We start from the raw sequence: 16,313 nt of genomic DNA on the forward strand, positions 1-16,313 counted from the left end.
TGGATGAGATCATCCAAGGACTCAGAAGGTGAATGTTGAACGAGGATGTCCTTGATGGCCTCAGAAAGACCGAGACGGTATTGGCTGCGTAGAGCCAGATCGTTCCAACCCGAGTCGGTTGCCCATCTGCGGAACTCTGAGGAGTAATCCGCCCACCGCTTCTGACCCTGTTTGAGGGAACACAATTTTAGACTCTGCCAGAGCAGTCCTGTCCGGGTCATCATAGCAATAGGCCCAAGGCCGTGAAGAAGGCATCAACGATCTGTAATGCAGCATGTGTTGAAGGCAATCCGAAGACCCAAGTCCCACTCGTTACAACTGCGTCCCTCAAGAGACTGGACAAAGTCTGAAATAAAGCTTGCAACTCTAGCGGAAGTTTAAAAACTGTAGGCGATCCCCAGAAAACTAATCTGGCAAGTTCATTTTCGGTTCTTGGAGTAACTGGAAGCACAGGAGGACTGCTTTCTTCAACCCGTAATGAGAGTTCAAGGACCTTCTGGGCGAGAACCTGAATTTGAGCTGCAAGCACCTGGGCAGGATTCTGCCCCTGTTCCATATTAGCAGAAGCTATCAGTCCGATACAACTGTTTTACACTATATTTTTGGGCCAACTATAATGTTACGTTTACCAGTGACCGCTCCTTGTAACTCAGGCTACGAGGTCTTACAACCGCCCGTTGTTCCCTTAGAGATAAATCGCTCACCAGTACTTAAGCGACCACCTGGACTTACTGCTCGGAGTAGTAGCAGCTTACAGCGGTGTCAACTGGAATCCTGAGATGAAAAGGAGTCTTGTACAGGAAGAACAGATAATAGAGTTGGAGAGATGCGGCTTGGGAGCCGATGGTTTGAAGTATGCCTATGGTGCGGCAGTAGCCGGTGATAGACAGGCAATGGTATTGCTGTGGCTTTGGGAGTTGATGATGCGGCAAATGTGCCGATGGTGCGGCTTGTGTGCTGATGGTGCGACAATAGCCGTTGGTAGACAGTCAATGGTAATGCTGTGGCTTTGGGAGCCAATGATGCGGCTTGTGTGCCGATGGTGCAGCAATAGCCGTTGGTAGACAGTAAATGGTTATGCTGTGGCTTTGAGAGCCAATGGTGCGGTAATAGCCGTTGGTAAATAGTTAAAAGTAAATGCTGCGGCTTGAAGCTGGAGAACCGGGAACAGCACGGAAGCTGTTGATGCGGCAAATGTGCCGAAGGTGTGGCAAGAGCCAATGGTAGAGGAGTAAGTAGTCGGTGCTGCGGCTTGGGGAGCGATGGCAGCACAGTGGTGTAGGTGCAGCTAAGAAGCCATAGGGAAGCTGCAGATCCAGAGGTAGCACTGAAGCCACTTCAGGAAGGCCAAAATCTGCACCACGAGGAGAAACAGAACGCCGACCATGCAGCCAAGCCAATGGAACTCACAGATACGCTATAGTCGGTGAGGCGGCAAAAGTCCAGTGTGTACAAATAGAAGTCATTCACAGTGCAGCGCGATTTGTGCTTCCATGTCACTTCCTGAGACGTGCCGATCGCCTAGTGACAGGAGAAACTGGAGTAACCCCATCCTGACTGGGCAAACTGCTCGAAGGAGACAAGTTGTGAGCGAGACTTGTAACAAGCGGCTGGTGAAACATCTATTACCTTATCTTTTCTCGACGGCCGCTTACATTTACAGAGAGGACAAGTACAGCCGCTAGTGAATGTCCGACACTGAATAATATATTCTACAAAGAGCAGGCAGTGTACTTTCCAATAAGCTATATTTGTTACAAAGCTTTAATAAGCTTTTTTTGGGACTTTATGTGAGAACATTATGGTGGGCCCAACTAGAACTCACTATTCCTAAGTGATTATTCACAGGAAAGAAACACTTTTTTTTATTACAAGAGTCCCTCGATATTGATACTTTTTTTTTTTTGAAGATTTGTTACTTTGTAACTGATTGACTGACTTGTTTTTATTGTGTGTTATGTGAATTACTGTGTGTAGAAATAGGTTTCAAAAATCCAATATTAGAGGAATGGCTGATACTAGCATAACATTTAATATAGTGGTGTTCCTCACTGGCGCAGTTTACCCAATTTTTCTAGGTAAGCTCTTTTGTTTTGTTTGGCCTTTTGGCAGTAAGTTCTCAAATAGACATACTGCAGGTTGGGTTTTTACACATCATTATATAGTCTTATAATTCCTCTATTTGTTAATACAATGTAGTATATATTTTAACAGGCGTTTAACAATATGTCTAAATTTATATATAGGTTTATTTAACTGGGTATATAGTTGTTGTTGTTTGGAATTTCACTCATAATTGTACCTACTATTTAGTGCCAGGTTCCTGAGTGTTATACACTCTATACACATATTCGTTGTTTTTTTAACACTCTAGATGGTTTGCGTTATTTTTATTTATTTTTTCTTGTTTAAATTTCCATATTCTAGAATCTAAAATATGTAAATAAAAAATTACTGGTCACTCTGCAAAATTATTAGTAAAAATATTTTCAGTGCCTGTTATTGAATATCAAAATATCCTGAAGACTGTAATAGTTTTCTCTGGAATATTTGTTAAAATACTTCAGTGTACAACAGTCTTGCGCTAGATTTTCAGTCATTCTTGCTATCATATAGCCCTTTCCTGTTTAAAGTATCCCCTGTCTCTGTCCTCAGGATGACAAAGATGCCTTTTTTGTTGCGGACTTGGGGGATGTTGTAAAGAAGCATCTGCGCTTTCTGAAAGCTCTACCTCGTGTGAAGCCTTTCTATGCCGTCAAATGTAATAGCAGCAGAGGTGTGGTTCGGATTCTGGCTGAACTGGGGGCTGGATTTGACTGTGCCAGCAAGGTAATAGGAGACTGATATGTCACTTTATTTGATATAACATCACTTGGGAAGACAAAGGTCTTTCGAATCACTACGTGTGTGTTTGTATGTGTACACTAATCTATATATAAAATATATCTTTTTTTTTTTTTTTTTTTTTTTTTTTTCAGACTGAGATTCAACTAGTACAAAGCATTGGAGTGAAGTCTGAAAACATTATTTATGCTAACCCATGTAAGCAGGTTTCCCAAATTAAGTATGCTGCTAAAAATGGAGTACACATGATGACTTTTGACAACGAAGTGGAGCTGTCCAAAGTGTCGCGCAGCTACCCAAATGCCAAGTATGTACCTGTCATCGTATGGCCTGAAATGATATGGTAGTGATATTTGGAGAAATATATATATATATATATATATATATATATATATATATATATATATATATATATATATATATATATATATAATTTTTTTTTTTTTTTTTTTTTTTTTCACTCCGGCTGTGGGCAGTGAAGGGGGAAGGTGGGAGCTAGGGCTGGCTGGGCTGTGTTGTGCTGCTGTTGTCCATAGGGGCTGTGACCACTCAGTCCATAGGGGCTGGCTGGGCTGTGTTGTGCTGCTGTCATAGGGGCTGGCTGGGCTGTGTTGTGCAGTCAGTTGCAGTCATAGGGGCTGTTTCCACTCCAAAGTCTATATGGGCTGGCTGGACTGTGTTGTGCAGTGTTCCATAAAAGCTGTAGTCCTAGAGGGGTGCTGTAGAGTTGTCCAGGGGGTGATCTGTGCTTCAGGGGTGCTCCCCCAAAGTGCACTCCAAAAAAAAATTATAATTTTTTTTTCTGTTTGTGAATTGTGTGCGCAGTAGTCGCACATGCATCAACAAGTAACGCCAACCGTGCGCCTGTGTCATAAGTAAAGGGCCGGCTGGCTTGACCGTTAAAGGGTGCTGTAACCCCCAAAGTGCGCTCCACAAAAAATAAAAAAAATTCTTTTTTTTTTTTCTGTCTTTGTGATTTGTGTGGGCTGTAGCCGTACCTGCATCCTCAAAGCAGCAGCGACAAGCGTGCGTCTGTCTGTTAAAGGATTACATCGGTGACAGCATCCAAGTAGGCATGTCAGACAGTCCGTACCTGTACTGGCAGGAAAAAGAGGCAATTTGGAGGCCCCTGTACAAACTGGCTCTATTTTACCTGAGTTGCCCCCCTCCAGTGTGGACTCCGAAAGAGTGTTTAGTGCAGCCGGGAACCTTGTCAGCGAAAGGCCTAGGAGGTTGCTTCCACAAAATGTGGAGAAGATGATAATTCATTTTTATGAACATCAACATTTCCAGGGAGACCAGCCTCCATAACGTACAGAGGGACCTGTGGTGGTGGATTCCAGTGGGGACGAATTAATACTCTGTGAGGATGAGGATGTACACAACACTAAAGAGGGTGAGGAATCGGTGGATGAGGATGACATCTTGCCTCCGTAGAGCCAGTTTGTGCAGGGACAAATTAATTGCCAGCTTGTTTTGTGGGGGCCCAAACGAACCAATCACTTCAGCCACAGTCGTGTGGCAGACCCTGGCGCTGAAATGATTGGTTTGTTAAAGTGTGCATGTCCTGTTTATATAACATAATGGTGGGTGGGAGGGCCCAAGGACAATTCCATCTTGCACCTCTTTTTTTTCTTTGCATTATGTACTGTTTGCGGCCTAGTTTTTCAAACTGCCATCCTGTCTGCCACTGCAGTGTCACTCCTAGATGGGCCACGTGTTTGTGCCGCTAGATGGGCCACGTGTTTGTGCTGCCCACTCGTATCTCTTAGCATAGTCATCCAGCTACCTCGGTGCAACCTTTTGGACATAAAAACATTATTGTGAGGTGTTCAGAATAGACTGGAAATTAGTGGAAATTAAGGTTATTGAGGTTAATAATAGCGTAGGTGCAGAAAAACCCACAAATTCTGTGATTTTAGCTGTTTTTATGCTTTTTTTCAAAAAAATACAGATCCAAAACACAAAACCCAGAACCCAAAACACAGAAGGGTGGTTTTGGCAAAACCAATCCAGATCCAAAACACGAAGAAAGATCCAAAACCAAAACTCAAAACACGGAAAGTGGCTGGTGCACACCCCTAATATATATATAATTTAAATGAAAACGTGACCTATTAAAAGTTTCTGGAACCTAACTGTCTCCTTAATTGTTTATAGGATGATACTGCGCATAGCTACAGATGACGCAAATTTGTCCACACGTCTTAGCGTAAATTTTGGGGCTCCCTTAAAGTCATGCAGGCACTTACTAGAAATGGCTAAGCATCTACATGTCGACGTCATTGGTGTTAGGTGAGTTGGACTTGTAACTGTATCAATGTAGTAGGGATAAATGTATGAACTAATGGTAAGTGTGATGTATTAAATCCAGCATATACTGACAAACGTATTGTTTCCTGATATGTATTAAACGAGTTAACACAGAGAACCTTGTTTCCTCCAATGGTGGCAGCAAGATGGTATGACATTGGCACCATATAGTATCAGCACTTGTCAAGTAGTGATAAGCTTACCGTATAGGACGTGCGTTTTCTCTCCCCATCTCGGATGACAGAAGATGTATTATCAGAATTTTAAGAATTTTTTTATTGCAACAAAAATCGACAAAGCGAGAGTTTCATTATCATAGTGAGAATTGTTTTGTTAATACATTTTGCTCCATAGGGACAAATGTGATAGGTTGTGCGTTTTTGACAAGTTTCACGTTGCTAGAAATCTCAGCAAGATTCTCGGCACGTAATAAGGACAAGCATGCTAAAATACTCTGTTCAAAACGCATGCCATTTCCTGATATCTGTCCGGATAAACATAAGTCACATTAAACATGTATTTGGCACCAATGAATACTCAGTTAAGGGGTGACAAATGATAAAAAATTGATGAGCCACAGTTATTGGTGTTCCTTCTAGGGTGGACAGGGCAGCTGTCGCTTAAGGGCGCTGTTTTGTGCATGCTGAAGGCACGTGGCCAATAAAGGAGTGTGGTCAGTAGAAATGGGGCATGTCCTTGAGACACGCCCCCTTTTCATCACTGTGGGGGGCGTGCCCAGCACTCTCCGCAGTGTGAATAGATGCCGTGATTGTTTCACTGGAGGTCTTGCCCAGAGCAACCAATCAGATTCTAGCTATTATTCTCTAGAGAGTGCTGGATAAATGTTAAGTAGAATCTGATTGGTTGCTTTGGGCAACATCTCTACATCTAAAAACCCACACTTTGGTAAATATACCCCTTAGACCCGTATTCAATTAGTTTCGCCTACACGATAGTTTTGTATGCCGATCTTTTCGCGTACATCTCGTATTTTAGCTGCGAAAACCTGCAATTTGCCCTATTCAATTCCAAACGACGCGAAAACTGAGACACGCGAAGTCAGAACAGGCGAAAAGAGGTGTCCGAATCAGGGAAATCAGCCTGAAACCAACCCCCCCCCCAAAAAAAAAGATGCAGAAACATTGGGTATCAATGTAGTAGTGCCCGATTAGCCGTAATACAACTTTTTGTGGTACTTAAGTTTGCACAATTGCCACTAATTAGCGTATTTGCACAAGTGGTGAAGAATAGCATAAAGCAGTATTTATTTGGAGAAAATAAGTAGTCCAGTCAAATTGGGGGTACCTGAAAATGGGTGCTAACATATTTTAATGTCTCTAAACTGCAGTTTTAATAATAGCGAATTTCCACAATCATAAAAGCACCTGCAATCCCAAAAACACTTGACCCCTTCTTAGAGCACCCCCAGAACTTTATTTCGCTAGTTTGCAAACTTGTCCCCCCACTTTCTGCTTTTTCGCCCCCAATTTCAAATAACTTTTTTGGGGTGTTCCTCACTTTTTTGAGTTTTTTTTTTTGACAGTTATCCTTTTGGGGGACTGTCCCAATGGTGCTGAGGTTTCCCCACCTTTGCACCCCAAAATTAAAATTTTTTTTCTTTTTTTTTTGTTTCTCCTATTCAGAAGCGAATCTTTTTCGCCTATTACATTGCATTGACTTTCCGTGTACGCGAAAAGCGGATCGAATTGAATACGGAGAGTAGTTTCCACCTGGCGAAAGGTCGCAATCGGCGATACTTTGTCGCTGGTCTTGGCTTTTCACTTCTAATTGAATACGGTCCTTAGTCTGAGTTTTTCTGGCGAGTTTACAAGTCACAGTATGTTTGTCAGACTTGTATGGTTCACATTACAAAAATCAGGATGACTACTTGCATCCCATTGAGTGATTCTGGCGGATTTCTGGAGAGTTTGCCTCTAGTCACATTTTCACATGTGGAGACTTGCAACTCACCAAACAATTGCCAGTTTTTCAAACCGGAGGGTTTTACATTCCTCCTCATCATGCATAAGTACGTCTTCTGCCTTCTAGACATTATTGGTGGTGTATAGCTGGGCATTATCTAAGTCAGAATCGTGAATGTATTTGACTGGGATACAGAAATGTTAAGGGGTATATCCACTACGCGACATGAAAGTCTGAGAGTTCAGACCTTCAGGTCCCCGAGGTGCGGTGCCCGCACTGAACAGCGTTCACTGAACGTCATTCAGTGAAGGAGCCCGACCTCCTATCCCTGAACGTGCCGAACCTGATGAGTGTCGTCAGGTTGACGGGCATGTTCAGTAGACAGTCGGGAACGGCAAGGACCCAGCGTGCACACGCATTTGCTGGTCCTTGCTGGCTATCCATTACCCGACTTTATGAACAATGCAACCAAAACCTCCTGTTTTGGTCGGATTGTTCACAAAGTCGGATTGTTCATCCTATGCCCAAATGAAATCTCTACAAATCCTTTTTATAAATTATTTTATTGTTCTGTAAATGTCACGGGACGATCAGACAACAATCAGATATCGTTGTCTGATCGTCCTGCATGTGCTGGATGTTCGATATCGAACATCCAGCAACATGAATCAACACCCAAACGACGTAACAACCTGCGATCAACGATTGTGGGTCTCTATAGTAAACCGGCTAACCTGGTCGATATCGACCAGGTTGGCCTGCATGCATGGTTGATGGGCGATATCGACCATCGTTTGGTCGTTGAAGGGGTTAAAAAAAAACCGATATAAATGATATCGTTATATCGTCCTTTCATATGACCGTGTGTATGCACCATTAGACAACTGTATAATATAATTTTGGTTTGGAGAGCTCATCCATGACTAGTATGTCATTCTTTATATTGGCCGTTCAAACTTTGTATCTACTTTCAAAAACATTTTGGTAAATTTATTATAAACCATGTTGCAGATATGACCTAATCATTATGAGGGTAGCTGTGATAGGAAGGTGTAGAATGTGGGATAAAACAGATCGGTCTAGCATGTGCACACCTCTTTATTGGAAGCTGTGATTTCAGTGTGATCTCTTTATTGCAGCTTTCACGTGGGCAGTGGATGCAGCAATCCCAAGGCATATGCCAAGTCCATTTCAGATGCCAGACTCGTTCTTGAAATGGCGTCTGAGTTCGGGTACAAAATGTGCCTGCTGGATATCGGAGGGGGTTTCCCTGGGACAGATGAGGAACTAAATCTGTTTAATGAGGTGAGCATTTTTCTCTAAACTGTCTTGGGTAGGAGGAACATAACATTGAGGACATTCATCTGAATCAGAAACTTCATAATATCAGAATGGGAAGCTCACAAACTGTATGGATTCTCTTTCTCTAACAGATTTCAGCTGTGATAAATAAAGCACTGGACCTATATTTCCCAGAAGGCTCTGGTGTGGAAATCATTGCTGAGCCAGGGAGATATTATGTGGAAACTGCTTTCTCTTTGGCTGTAAACATAATTGCTAAGAAGGAGGTGCAGCTAGATCACTGTGGATCAGATGGTATGTTAATCTTTCATGGACATACCAGTATCCTACAGCATCTATTTATATAAATAAAATAAGCAACACATTTGGCATAGTTGTGTAGTTTGATCAAGATTAGGTTTTTGCTTAGGTTTGAAACTCATCAGGGCCACACACTGTCAATCCCAGAAAACCGGGAAACTCCTTAAATTACACAGGTTTTGGGACTGGCTTCATACACACTCTCATACAACAGCCGCATACATGAAGTACAGAGTTAGTCAGCCCTCTGTGTTTGCATGACAAACTTTGACATTAAACAGTGTGCAGCATTAGTATTTCACTCACTATCTCCTCTTACAACAGCCACCCCTGGGGTCTTAGCAGAGTGCCTGACAGGCTCATGAGCAGCTCTGACAGTGTTTATATAGTGTGCCACCTCATTCTCCTATATTGGAGTGGCAGCTCTAAAGGGTAACTCCAATAGAGACCATATACAATTTGCAACTTTCCGTTTGAATGATAATTTAATTTATTAGCAATAGATATGATCTACCAAATAAAAAGGGATGATCAGTACCACATGGAAACCATAAAACAAATATGTGTGTGTGTATGTATGTATGTGTGTGTGTGTGTGTATATGTATATGTATATATATATATATATATATATATATAAATAAACAGAAAACCCAGCACTCACCATGTTTAAACACTCACAATGATGTATAAATAAGTAAATAAATAATGGGGATTTAGTTCATGGATTGATCAATGCATTTAAGCCTGCAGCCCACATCACGGGACCCCACTTTCTGCAGGTCCTACACTATCCGTCACACTGATGGAAACCTGTTAGCTGCTATCACATAGTTTAGACTGAAAAAATGTTACCTGGTTTAAAGCTCACCTGCCAGCTAATGGCTTTTAAAGGTAAGGCAGTCACCTGACCGCTTCTATCACACTACCAAAAAGACAGCTGACACAGGTTAATATAAACGAGTTTGCACATGGGGTGCATGAGAAAGCTATGATCACAAAAGGTTAATAAAAATTAACCGCATAAACAAAGTCAGAAATCCACTGCACTCGCCACTCCTAGATTTGGGGTGCAGACCTGCACTCGCCATTCCCAGGACTGGGGTGCAAGTGGCCTGTGACCACATTGCTTAAATAAATAAAAACAGAAAACCCAGCACTCACCATGTTTAATCACTCACAATGATGTATAAATAAGTAAATAAATAATGGGGATTTAGTTCATGGATTGATCAATGCATTTAAGCCCGCAGCCCACATCACGGGACACCCCCCTTTCTGCAGGTCCTACACTATCCGTCACACTGATGGAAACCTGTTAGCTGCTATCACATAGTTTAGACTGAAAAAAATGTTACCTGGTTTAAAGCTCACCTGCCAGGTGTGGCGAGTGCAGTGTATTTCTGAATATATATATATATATCTGTAACTATTTCCTATAGAATACCACATTTAGCCAAATGTATCTCTTGTGCACATAAAATCTGATCACTTTTCTCCTTTTAATGCATCAAAAAGCTTTTGCAATAGAGTTTTTCTTTGAACAAGATCCCTGTAGATCTCCCAATCATAAGGCTATATCCGATGTTAGCATATATATGTATGTCTCCACACTGCCTTGAGACGAATAAAAGTGTAGGAGTAGATGGACATGTTCAGCTTATAATATGGATATACTGCAGGCTGTTTGTAGTAATCCCAATAGTTGTAAATCATATATTGCAGCTATGAATCACTGTGTCTCTAGTCCATGTATACAATTATTTTACATTCAGGGCTGTTGTTTCTCACCCAGTGAAAGTACACACTTTTTTCCCTGCACTTCAGTAGCACAATGTGCAGCACCGCTCATCACGTTGTTCCCCGGAGCTCTGTCGCACAGCGCCGCTGTGTCAGTGCATGTTCCACGCTGCACTGTGGGCTCTGCACAGATTATTTCACTCACTGTGTCATTTTACAGCAGCTGCCCCTGGGGTCTTAGCAGAGTGCCTGACAGGCTCATGAGCAGCTCAGCGCTCGTAACATTCAGACTGGCAGACTGCATAATCAATCTTTGATCCTGGCAAAGATCAGCATACAGAGATTACAAGCGGCATGGGAGATTGATTACATCCACTGCGGACAGGCCCTCTTCTGTCTGGGAATTGGACTGCAGTCCCTGCAGTTTGTGGCGCCCTTCTTAAACAGCCTTGCAGGAACAGTACTGTGCTATCTTTCTAAAGTTTCAAAAGCAAGGGATAGTACCTAGTATCATGTAGGACTCCCTCTAGCCTGGCAAAGTGCAGCAACTCAACGTGGTATCGACCGCTGGACTTATGTTGACCCTTGCCGTCTGTATAGCTTCCCACTGCTCCCTGATATTTGTAGTTGCAGGATTCTGAGTGCAAATGGACCTCTCCACCATATCCCGTAAATGCTTGATTGTGTTCATGTCTGGGAAAATGTGGTGGCCACACAATTTGTCAGATCTCCCCAGAATGATCCTCCTACCAATTTTGTACAACTGGGGGCCAATGACACACTGCTGGAATATTCCGTGCAGTCTGTGCCACACCCAAATGCTGCCATCAGTGATTCATCGGACTACACCACGTTGCCAGTCCTCCATGGTCAATTTGTGGTGTCACAAGCCCAGGTCAGGCACTGTCTGGTATCATAGTGTTAACTGGCACACTGGTGGGTCTTCTGATCCCATGGAAGTTAAACAACACTGCACTGACCTGCCGGACATGTGTCTGGTACCTCCCTCATTGAATGTAGAAGTGATTGAGCCAGTGTCTCCTGTCTGTTACCACTAACCATTCTGGCTAGATGCCGCTGCTCACGATGATCAAGAACCCGTAGTTGGCCACTGCGCTTTCCACGGTGGGTGGTAAAGCCTTCCTTGAGGTATTTGCGATACATGTGACACCGTAGATCGAGAAATGTTGAATGTCCGCACAACTTTGGAAATGGAATGTCCCATCCGTCCGGTACCCACTATCATGCCCCACTCGAACACCTATATTTCCCATCGCCTTGCCATGAGCTGTGTTCAAACTGACTCAAACTGAAAGTTAGATTTAGGATTGTTTAGTTTGTCCCATTACTTTTGGCCCCTTAAAAAGTGGGAGGCACATATAGAAACTGTTGTAATTCCTACACCGTTCACCTGATTTGGATGTAATTACCCTCAAATTAAATCTGAAAGTCTGCAGTTAAATCACATCTTGTTTGTTTCATTTCAAAGCCATTGTGGTGGTGAATAGAGGCCAAAATATGAAAATTCTGTCAGTGTCCCAATATTTATGCACCTGACTATACATAGCGCAGTCGTGAGAATAGTAATCAAATCAAACTTTACTTATAAAAATGCACACGTACATCATAGATAAAAACTGTATGTGTAACCCGGCTGGTTGTTTCCATCACTCAGTGGATATTCATAACTGCTGATGGATCTCCGGGAATTCGCTCCCTCTGGACTCTGCAGACGACTTTCCTTTGTCAAACGTTTCTTAGCCACTCCCAACAGGTGTCGTCATTGACTTCGTCAGGGGGGTGTCGAAGTCTCTAGCTACTGATAACCTTCTGGCAAAAGAATTTGTGGAGTGAGCTGCAAACATCGTTGCAACTGGACTTGTTGGGACAGCTGTGCGCAAAATGGGACTGTAAAATTTATATATATATATATATATATATATATTATATATAAAATAATTTAATCACAGTCTAGATGTCCGGCACTCACACCAAATGGAAACAGCCCTGGTGCCCGTCCTGCTGCACAAGCAGTAAATATATATATAAATGCTGGATGGCACTCCGGAATCAGGATAAACGTAAATAAAATAATCACAACACTCTGTGGGTTGTCAACGTTTCAGAGGTTTGCCCTCTTTTATCAAGACATGGAGTGCCATTATATATATATATATATATATATATATATATATATATATGTGTGTGTGTGTGTGTGTTGTAGCTTGGCTCTCTATAATAAAGCAAGTGGCAAGTGTTTGTAGATTATGGGTACCTTCCTGTATAGTAGGATATACAAGGTATCCTCCTTATAGGGACTGGTTAACCCAAAAGGATGAAAAATTGGCGGCACTCCGTTCTTGGTGAAAAGAAAATAGTTGTATTAACAATCACATACAGGTCGATGTTTCAAGGTCCCCTGATCTTTTCCTCATTTTCACATGTCCTGAGGAAAAGGTCAGGGAACCTTGAACCGTCCGTCGACCTGTATGATGTTTTGATAGTGGAGAAAAAAAACAGTTGTATTAACAAAGAACTGAGTGCTGCCTATTTTTCTTCCTTTTGGGTTATATAAAATATATTAGTCTGAATTCTATATTTTGTGAGAAAAACTTTAAATAATCAAATTTAGTAACTTTCTCTATTTAAGATGAAGAAATCTGCCCTAACAAGAACATCATGTATTATGTTAACGATGGGGTTTATGGATCATTCAACTGTATCTTCTTTGATCATGCTCCTCCTCAACCCATCCTTCTCAAGGTACAGGTTTCCTCATTGCTATTTATGTGGTCACATACTTGATGTGTACCAAAAACTAAGTTGTGCAATTTTATAAAGCTGGTCTGAGTAATCTGACTAGTTTGTTATGGTCTACTGATTAAAGCATCCTTTCACAAGCCTAAAACAGTTAAAGGGTATGTACTTGTAAGTCAGTTAACACTTGCTTATTAAATGCACTGAATGCTTGATACAATTGCTCAGGCAAAAAAAAAATGGCTAGTGCTATATTAATCCTTATTTTGACATGCATAAACTGTTAACTGCATTGTGTTAACCTTAATGTAATACTCAACAGGCATATGTTATATTGCTGACAAGTGTGCACCAATGCTTTCTAAATGATAGGCCAGCTACCCCTTATTATAGACGTCACTGATTCACTCTATCTTCCTCAGAAGCCTTCTCCTGACCAGCCTGTCTACAGCAGTAGTTTGTGGGGACCAACACGTGATGGATTAGATCAGATTGCTGATCATCTTGAACTGCCCAAACTAAATGTTGGTGACTGGCTCTTGTTTGACAACATGGGTGCCTACACAGTGTCAGCATCTTCCACATTCAATGGCTTTCCACAATCTCATATCTACTATGCAATGCCACGAGCAGCCTGGTAATGATGCCTTCTTTTGTTCCTTTTTCAGTGATATTGATGACATGTCTGCAGTTCTGCTGCATTTTGTGATCAGCATATAATTATTTGTAGTGTAACATGAAATATTGTCATAAGCGGCATACAACGGCAGGGATTGCCTGTTCCTGTGATGATGCAGTTAAGACTATTATAATGCTGTCTTACAGATAGACATGAAAGTTGAGTGTAACATGTCTCTCTTACAGGAAGGCTGTTCAGTTGCTGCAGAAAGGATTACAACCAGTTGAAGAGAAGGAAATGATTTGTGCACCTATGTCCTGTGGCTTGGAGATCTCTAATTCATTTTGCTTCAAACCTGCATTTGCACTGACTGATAAGATCTGATCTACTAATAAATTAGGGTCTGTACTCATGGCTGCACCTATAGTGTGTATTGGTTGTGTTTTGAGGGTGTTAATGTGGATCAGGAAGGCGGGTGGGGATTAGAGACGTGCGTGACCCCTGTGTTTTTTGATTCATCTTCGTGTTGCAAAACCACTCTCAGTATTTTTGAAAAATAAATAAAAGCTAAAATGATGTCATTTTAACCTGTTAGCATGCAATCCAAGTTTGGTTTTAAAATCCAAGTTCTAAACCAACTCTGTACCCCAAAGTGATTCTGGACTCTCTTCGACTTGGAACCCCCTAAATTCGGTTGTTCTGCAGTTCCTGTTCTCAGAGAACCGACCTCTCTTGTGGGGGATATGTAGGTTTCTTAATACACCACCAAATGTATGTGCTGGGAAAGGAATAGATGAAACTGGTGATTAGTGTACCACTAATATGCTTTAATTCTGTGAATTTTAGTTTTTCAGCATGTGGGTCCAATTTTGGCATTAGCCTTGCTGTATTTAAGGATGCAATATAAAATAAGTTGTCCATCTCACTTTTTGTGTTATTTAAAGTGCAACTGTCTTACAGATTTTTAACTTTTATTCTATTTAATGTTTAATACGTCATGTTATTTATAATTTTGTGATTGAATTGTATTAAGTTTTTTTTTCTTTATTAAACTGTGCAATTGGCTGACGTTGTGCTATTTTAATACCATACTGTACTTAATTTGAATTGCTTTGTGTGTGTATTTAGTTCTTAAAGAAACTTGTAATGAACATTTTCTTTATTGGCTTTCAGAAATGAAATACAAGCAAGATGCATGTTATGAACAAGTACAATAGTAAACCAGGAAGTCCCATGTTGCACAGCATTATATGTAGACCAATCAGCTGTAGCATTAAAACAACTGATGAGTGAAGTAAATAATAGTGCTAATCTTGTTACAATGGTACCTGTCAAGGGGTGGGATATATTAGGCATCAAGTGAATTGTCAGTTCTTGAAGTTGATGTGTTGGAAGCAGAAAAAATGGGCAAGTGTAAGAATTTGATCGACTTTGAAGAGTCCAAATTGTGATGGTTAGGCGACTGGGTCAGAGCATCTCCAATTGTCAAGAATTGTGGTGATGTTCCTGTATACATGACTCTATCATCAAAAGAGGTCCAAGAAAAGACAACCAGTGAACAGGGTTATAGACGTCCGAGGCTCATTGATGCGCAAGGGAAACTAAGTCTAGTCCATCTGGTCTTATCCCACAGAAGAGCTACAGTAACACAAATTGCTGAAAAAGCTAATGCTGGTTCTCGCAATAGAATAGAAAGGTGTCTAAACTCGCAATGCATTACAGCTTGTTGTGTTTTGCCGACCCCTGTCTACCGCTGAAAGTGACTACAATGGGCACATGAGCATCAGAGCTGGACTATGGAAGAAGGTGTCCTGGTCTGATGAGGTGTGTGTTTTGTTTTTTAATATCCTGTAGATGTTTGAGTGTGCCGTTTTACTTGGGGAAGAGTTGGCACTATGGGAAGAAGGCAAGCTGGCGGAAGCAGTGTGATGGTATGAGCAGTCTCCTGCTGGGAAACCTTGGATCATGCCATTCATGTGGATGTTACTTTGACATTTGCCACCTTCCTAAACATTGTTGCAGACCAAGTACATCCCCCTTCATGGCAATAGTATTCCTTGACATCAATGACCTCTTTCAGTAGGATAATGACATTACAAAAAAATGTTCAGGAATGGTTTGAAGAACATGCCTAAAAGTTCAAGGTATTGAATTGACTTTCAAATTCCCAGATTTTAGTCTGAGTATCTGTGGTTTGTGCTAAAAACAAGTCTGAGCCATGGAGGCACCACCTTGCAACTACGAGGACTTAAAGGTCCTGCTGCTAATGTCTTGGTTCTAGATACCACAGGACACCTTCAGTGGTCTTGTGGGGGTCTATGGCTGGTCAGAGCTGTTTTGGTGGCACGGGGGGGGGGGGGGAGGGATTTACACAATATTTGTCAGGAAGCTTTAAGGTTAAGGCTGATGGGTTTATAATTGGGTGATTGCAATACCACTACCAAAGGGGAGAGTACTAGGGTCCACCTAAGAGGATCAGGAGGGGGAATGGGTGGCTTTTCTTCCGCCCTCCAGTT

General features: G+C 41.7%; 1 protein-coding gene across 1 annotated transcript; it reads left to right on the forward strand.

Annotated features, from left to right (window-relative positions):
- The first annotated feature begins 779 nt into the window (after positions 1–779).
- Positions 780–14,862, forward strand: LOC148511490 (antizyme inhibitor 2-like). Its single transcript, XM_088442111.1, has 9 exons — positions 780–896; positions 2,656–2,829; positions 2,979–3,151; positions 5,005–5,139; positions 8,220–8,385; positions 8,514–8,676; positions 13,072–13,184; positions 13,601–13,815; positions 14,043–14,862. The coding sequence occupies exons 1-9, from the start codon at positions 780–782 to the stop codon at positions 14,179–14,181; spliced, it is 1,395 nt and encodes a 464-aa protein (XP_088298237.1). The 3' UTR covers positions 14,182–14,862.
- The last annotated feature ends 1,451 nt before the right edge of the window (positions 14,863–16,313 follow it).

Source organism: Taudactylus pleione, unplaced genomic scaffold (assembly GCF_031769625.1).
Source record: "Taudactylus pleione unplaced genomic scaffold, aTauple2 ptg000305l, whole genome shotgun sequence".
In the NCBI taxonomy this organism is placed as follows: domain Eukaryota; kingdom Metazoa; phylum Chordata; class Amphibia; order Anura; family Myobatrachidae; genus Taudactylus; species Taudactylus pleione.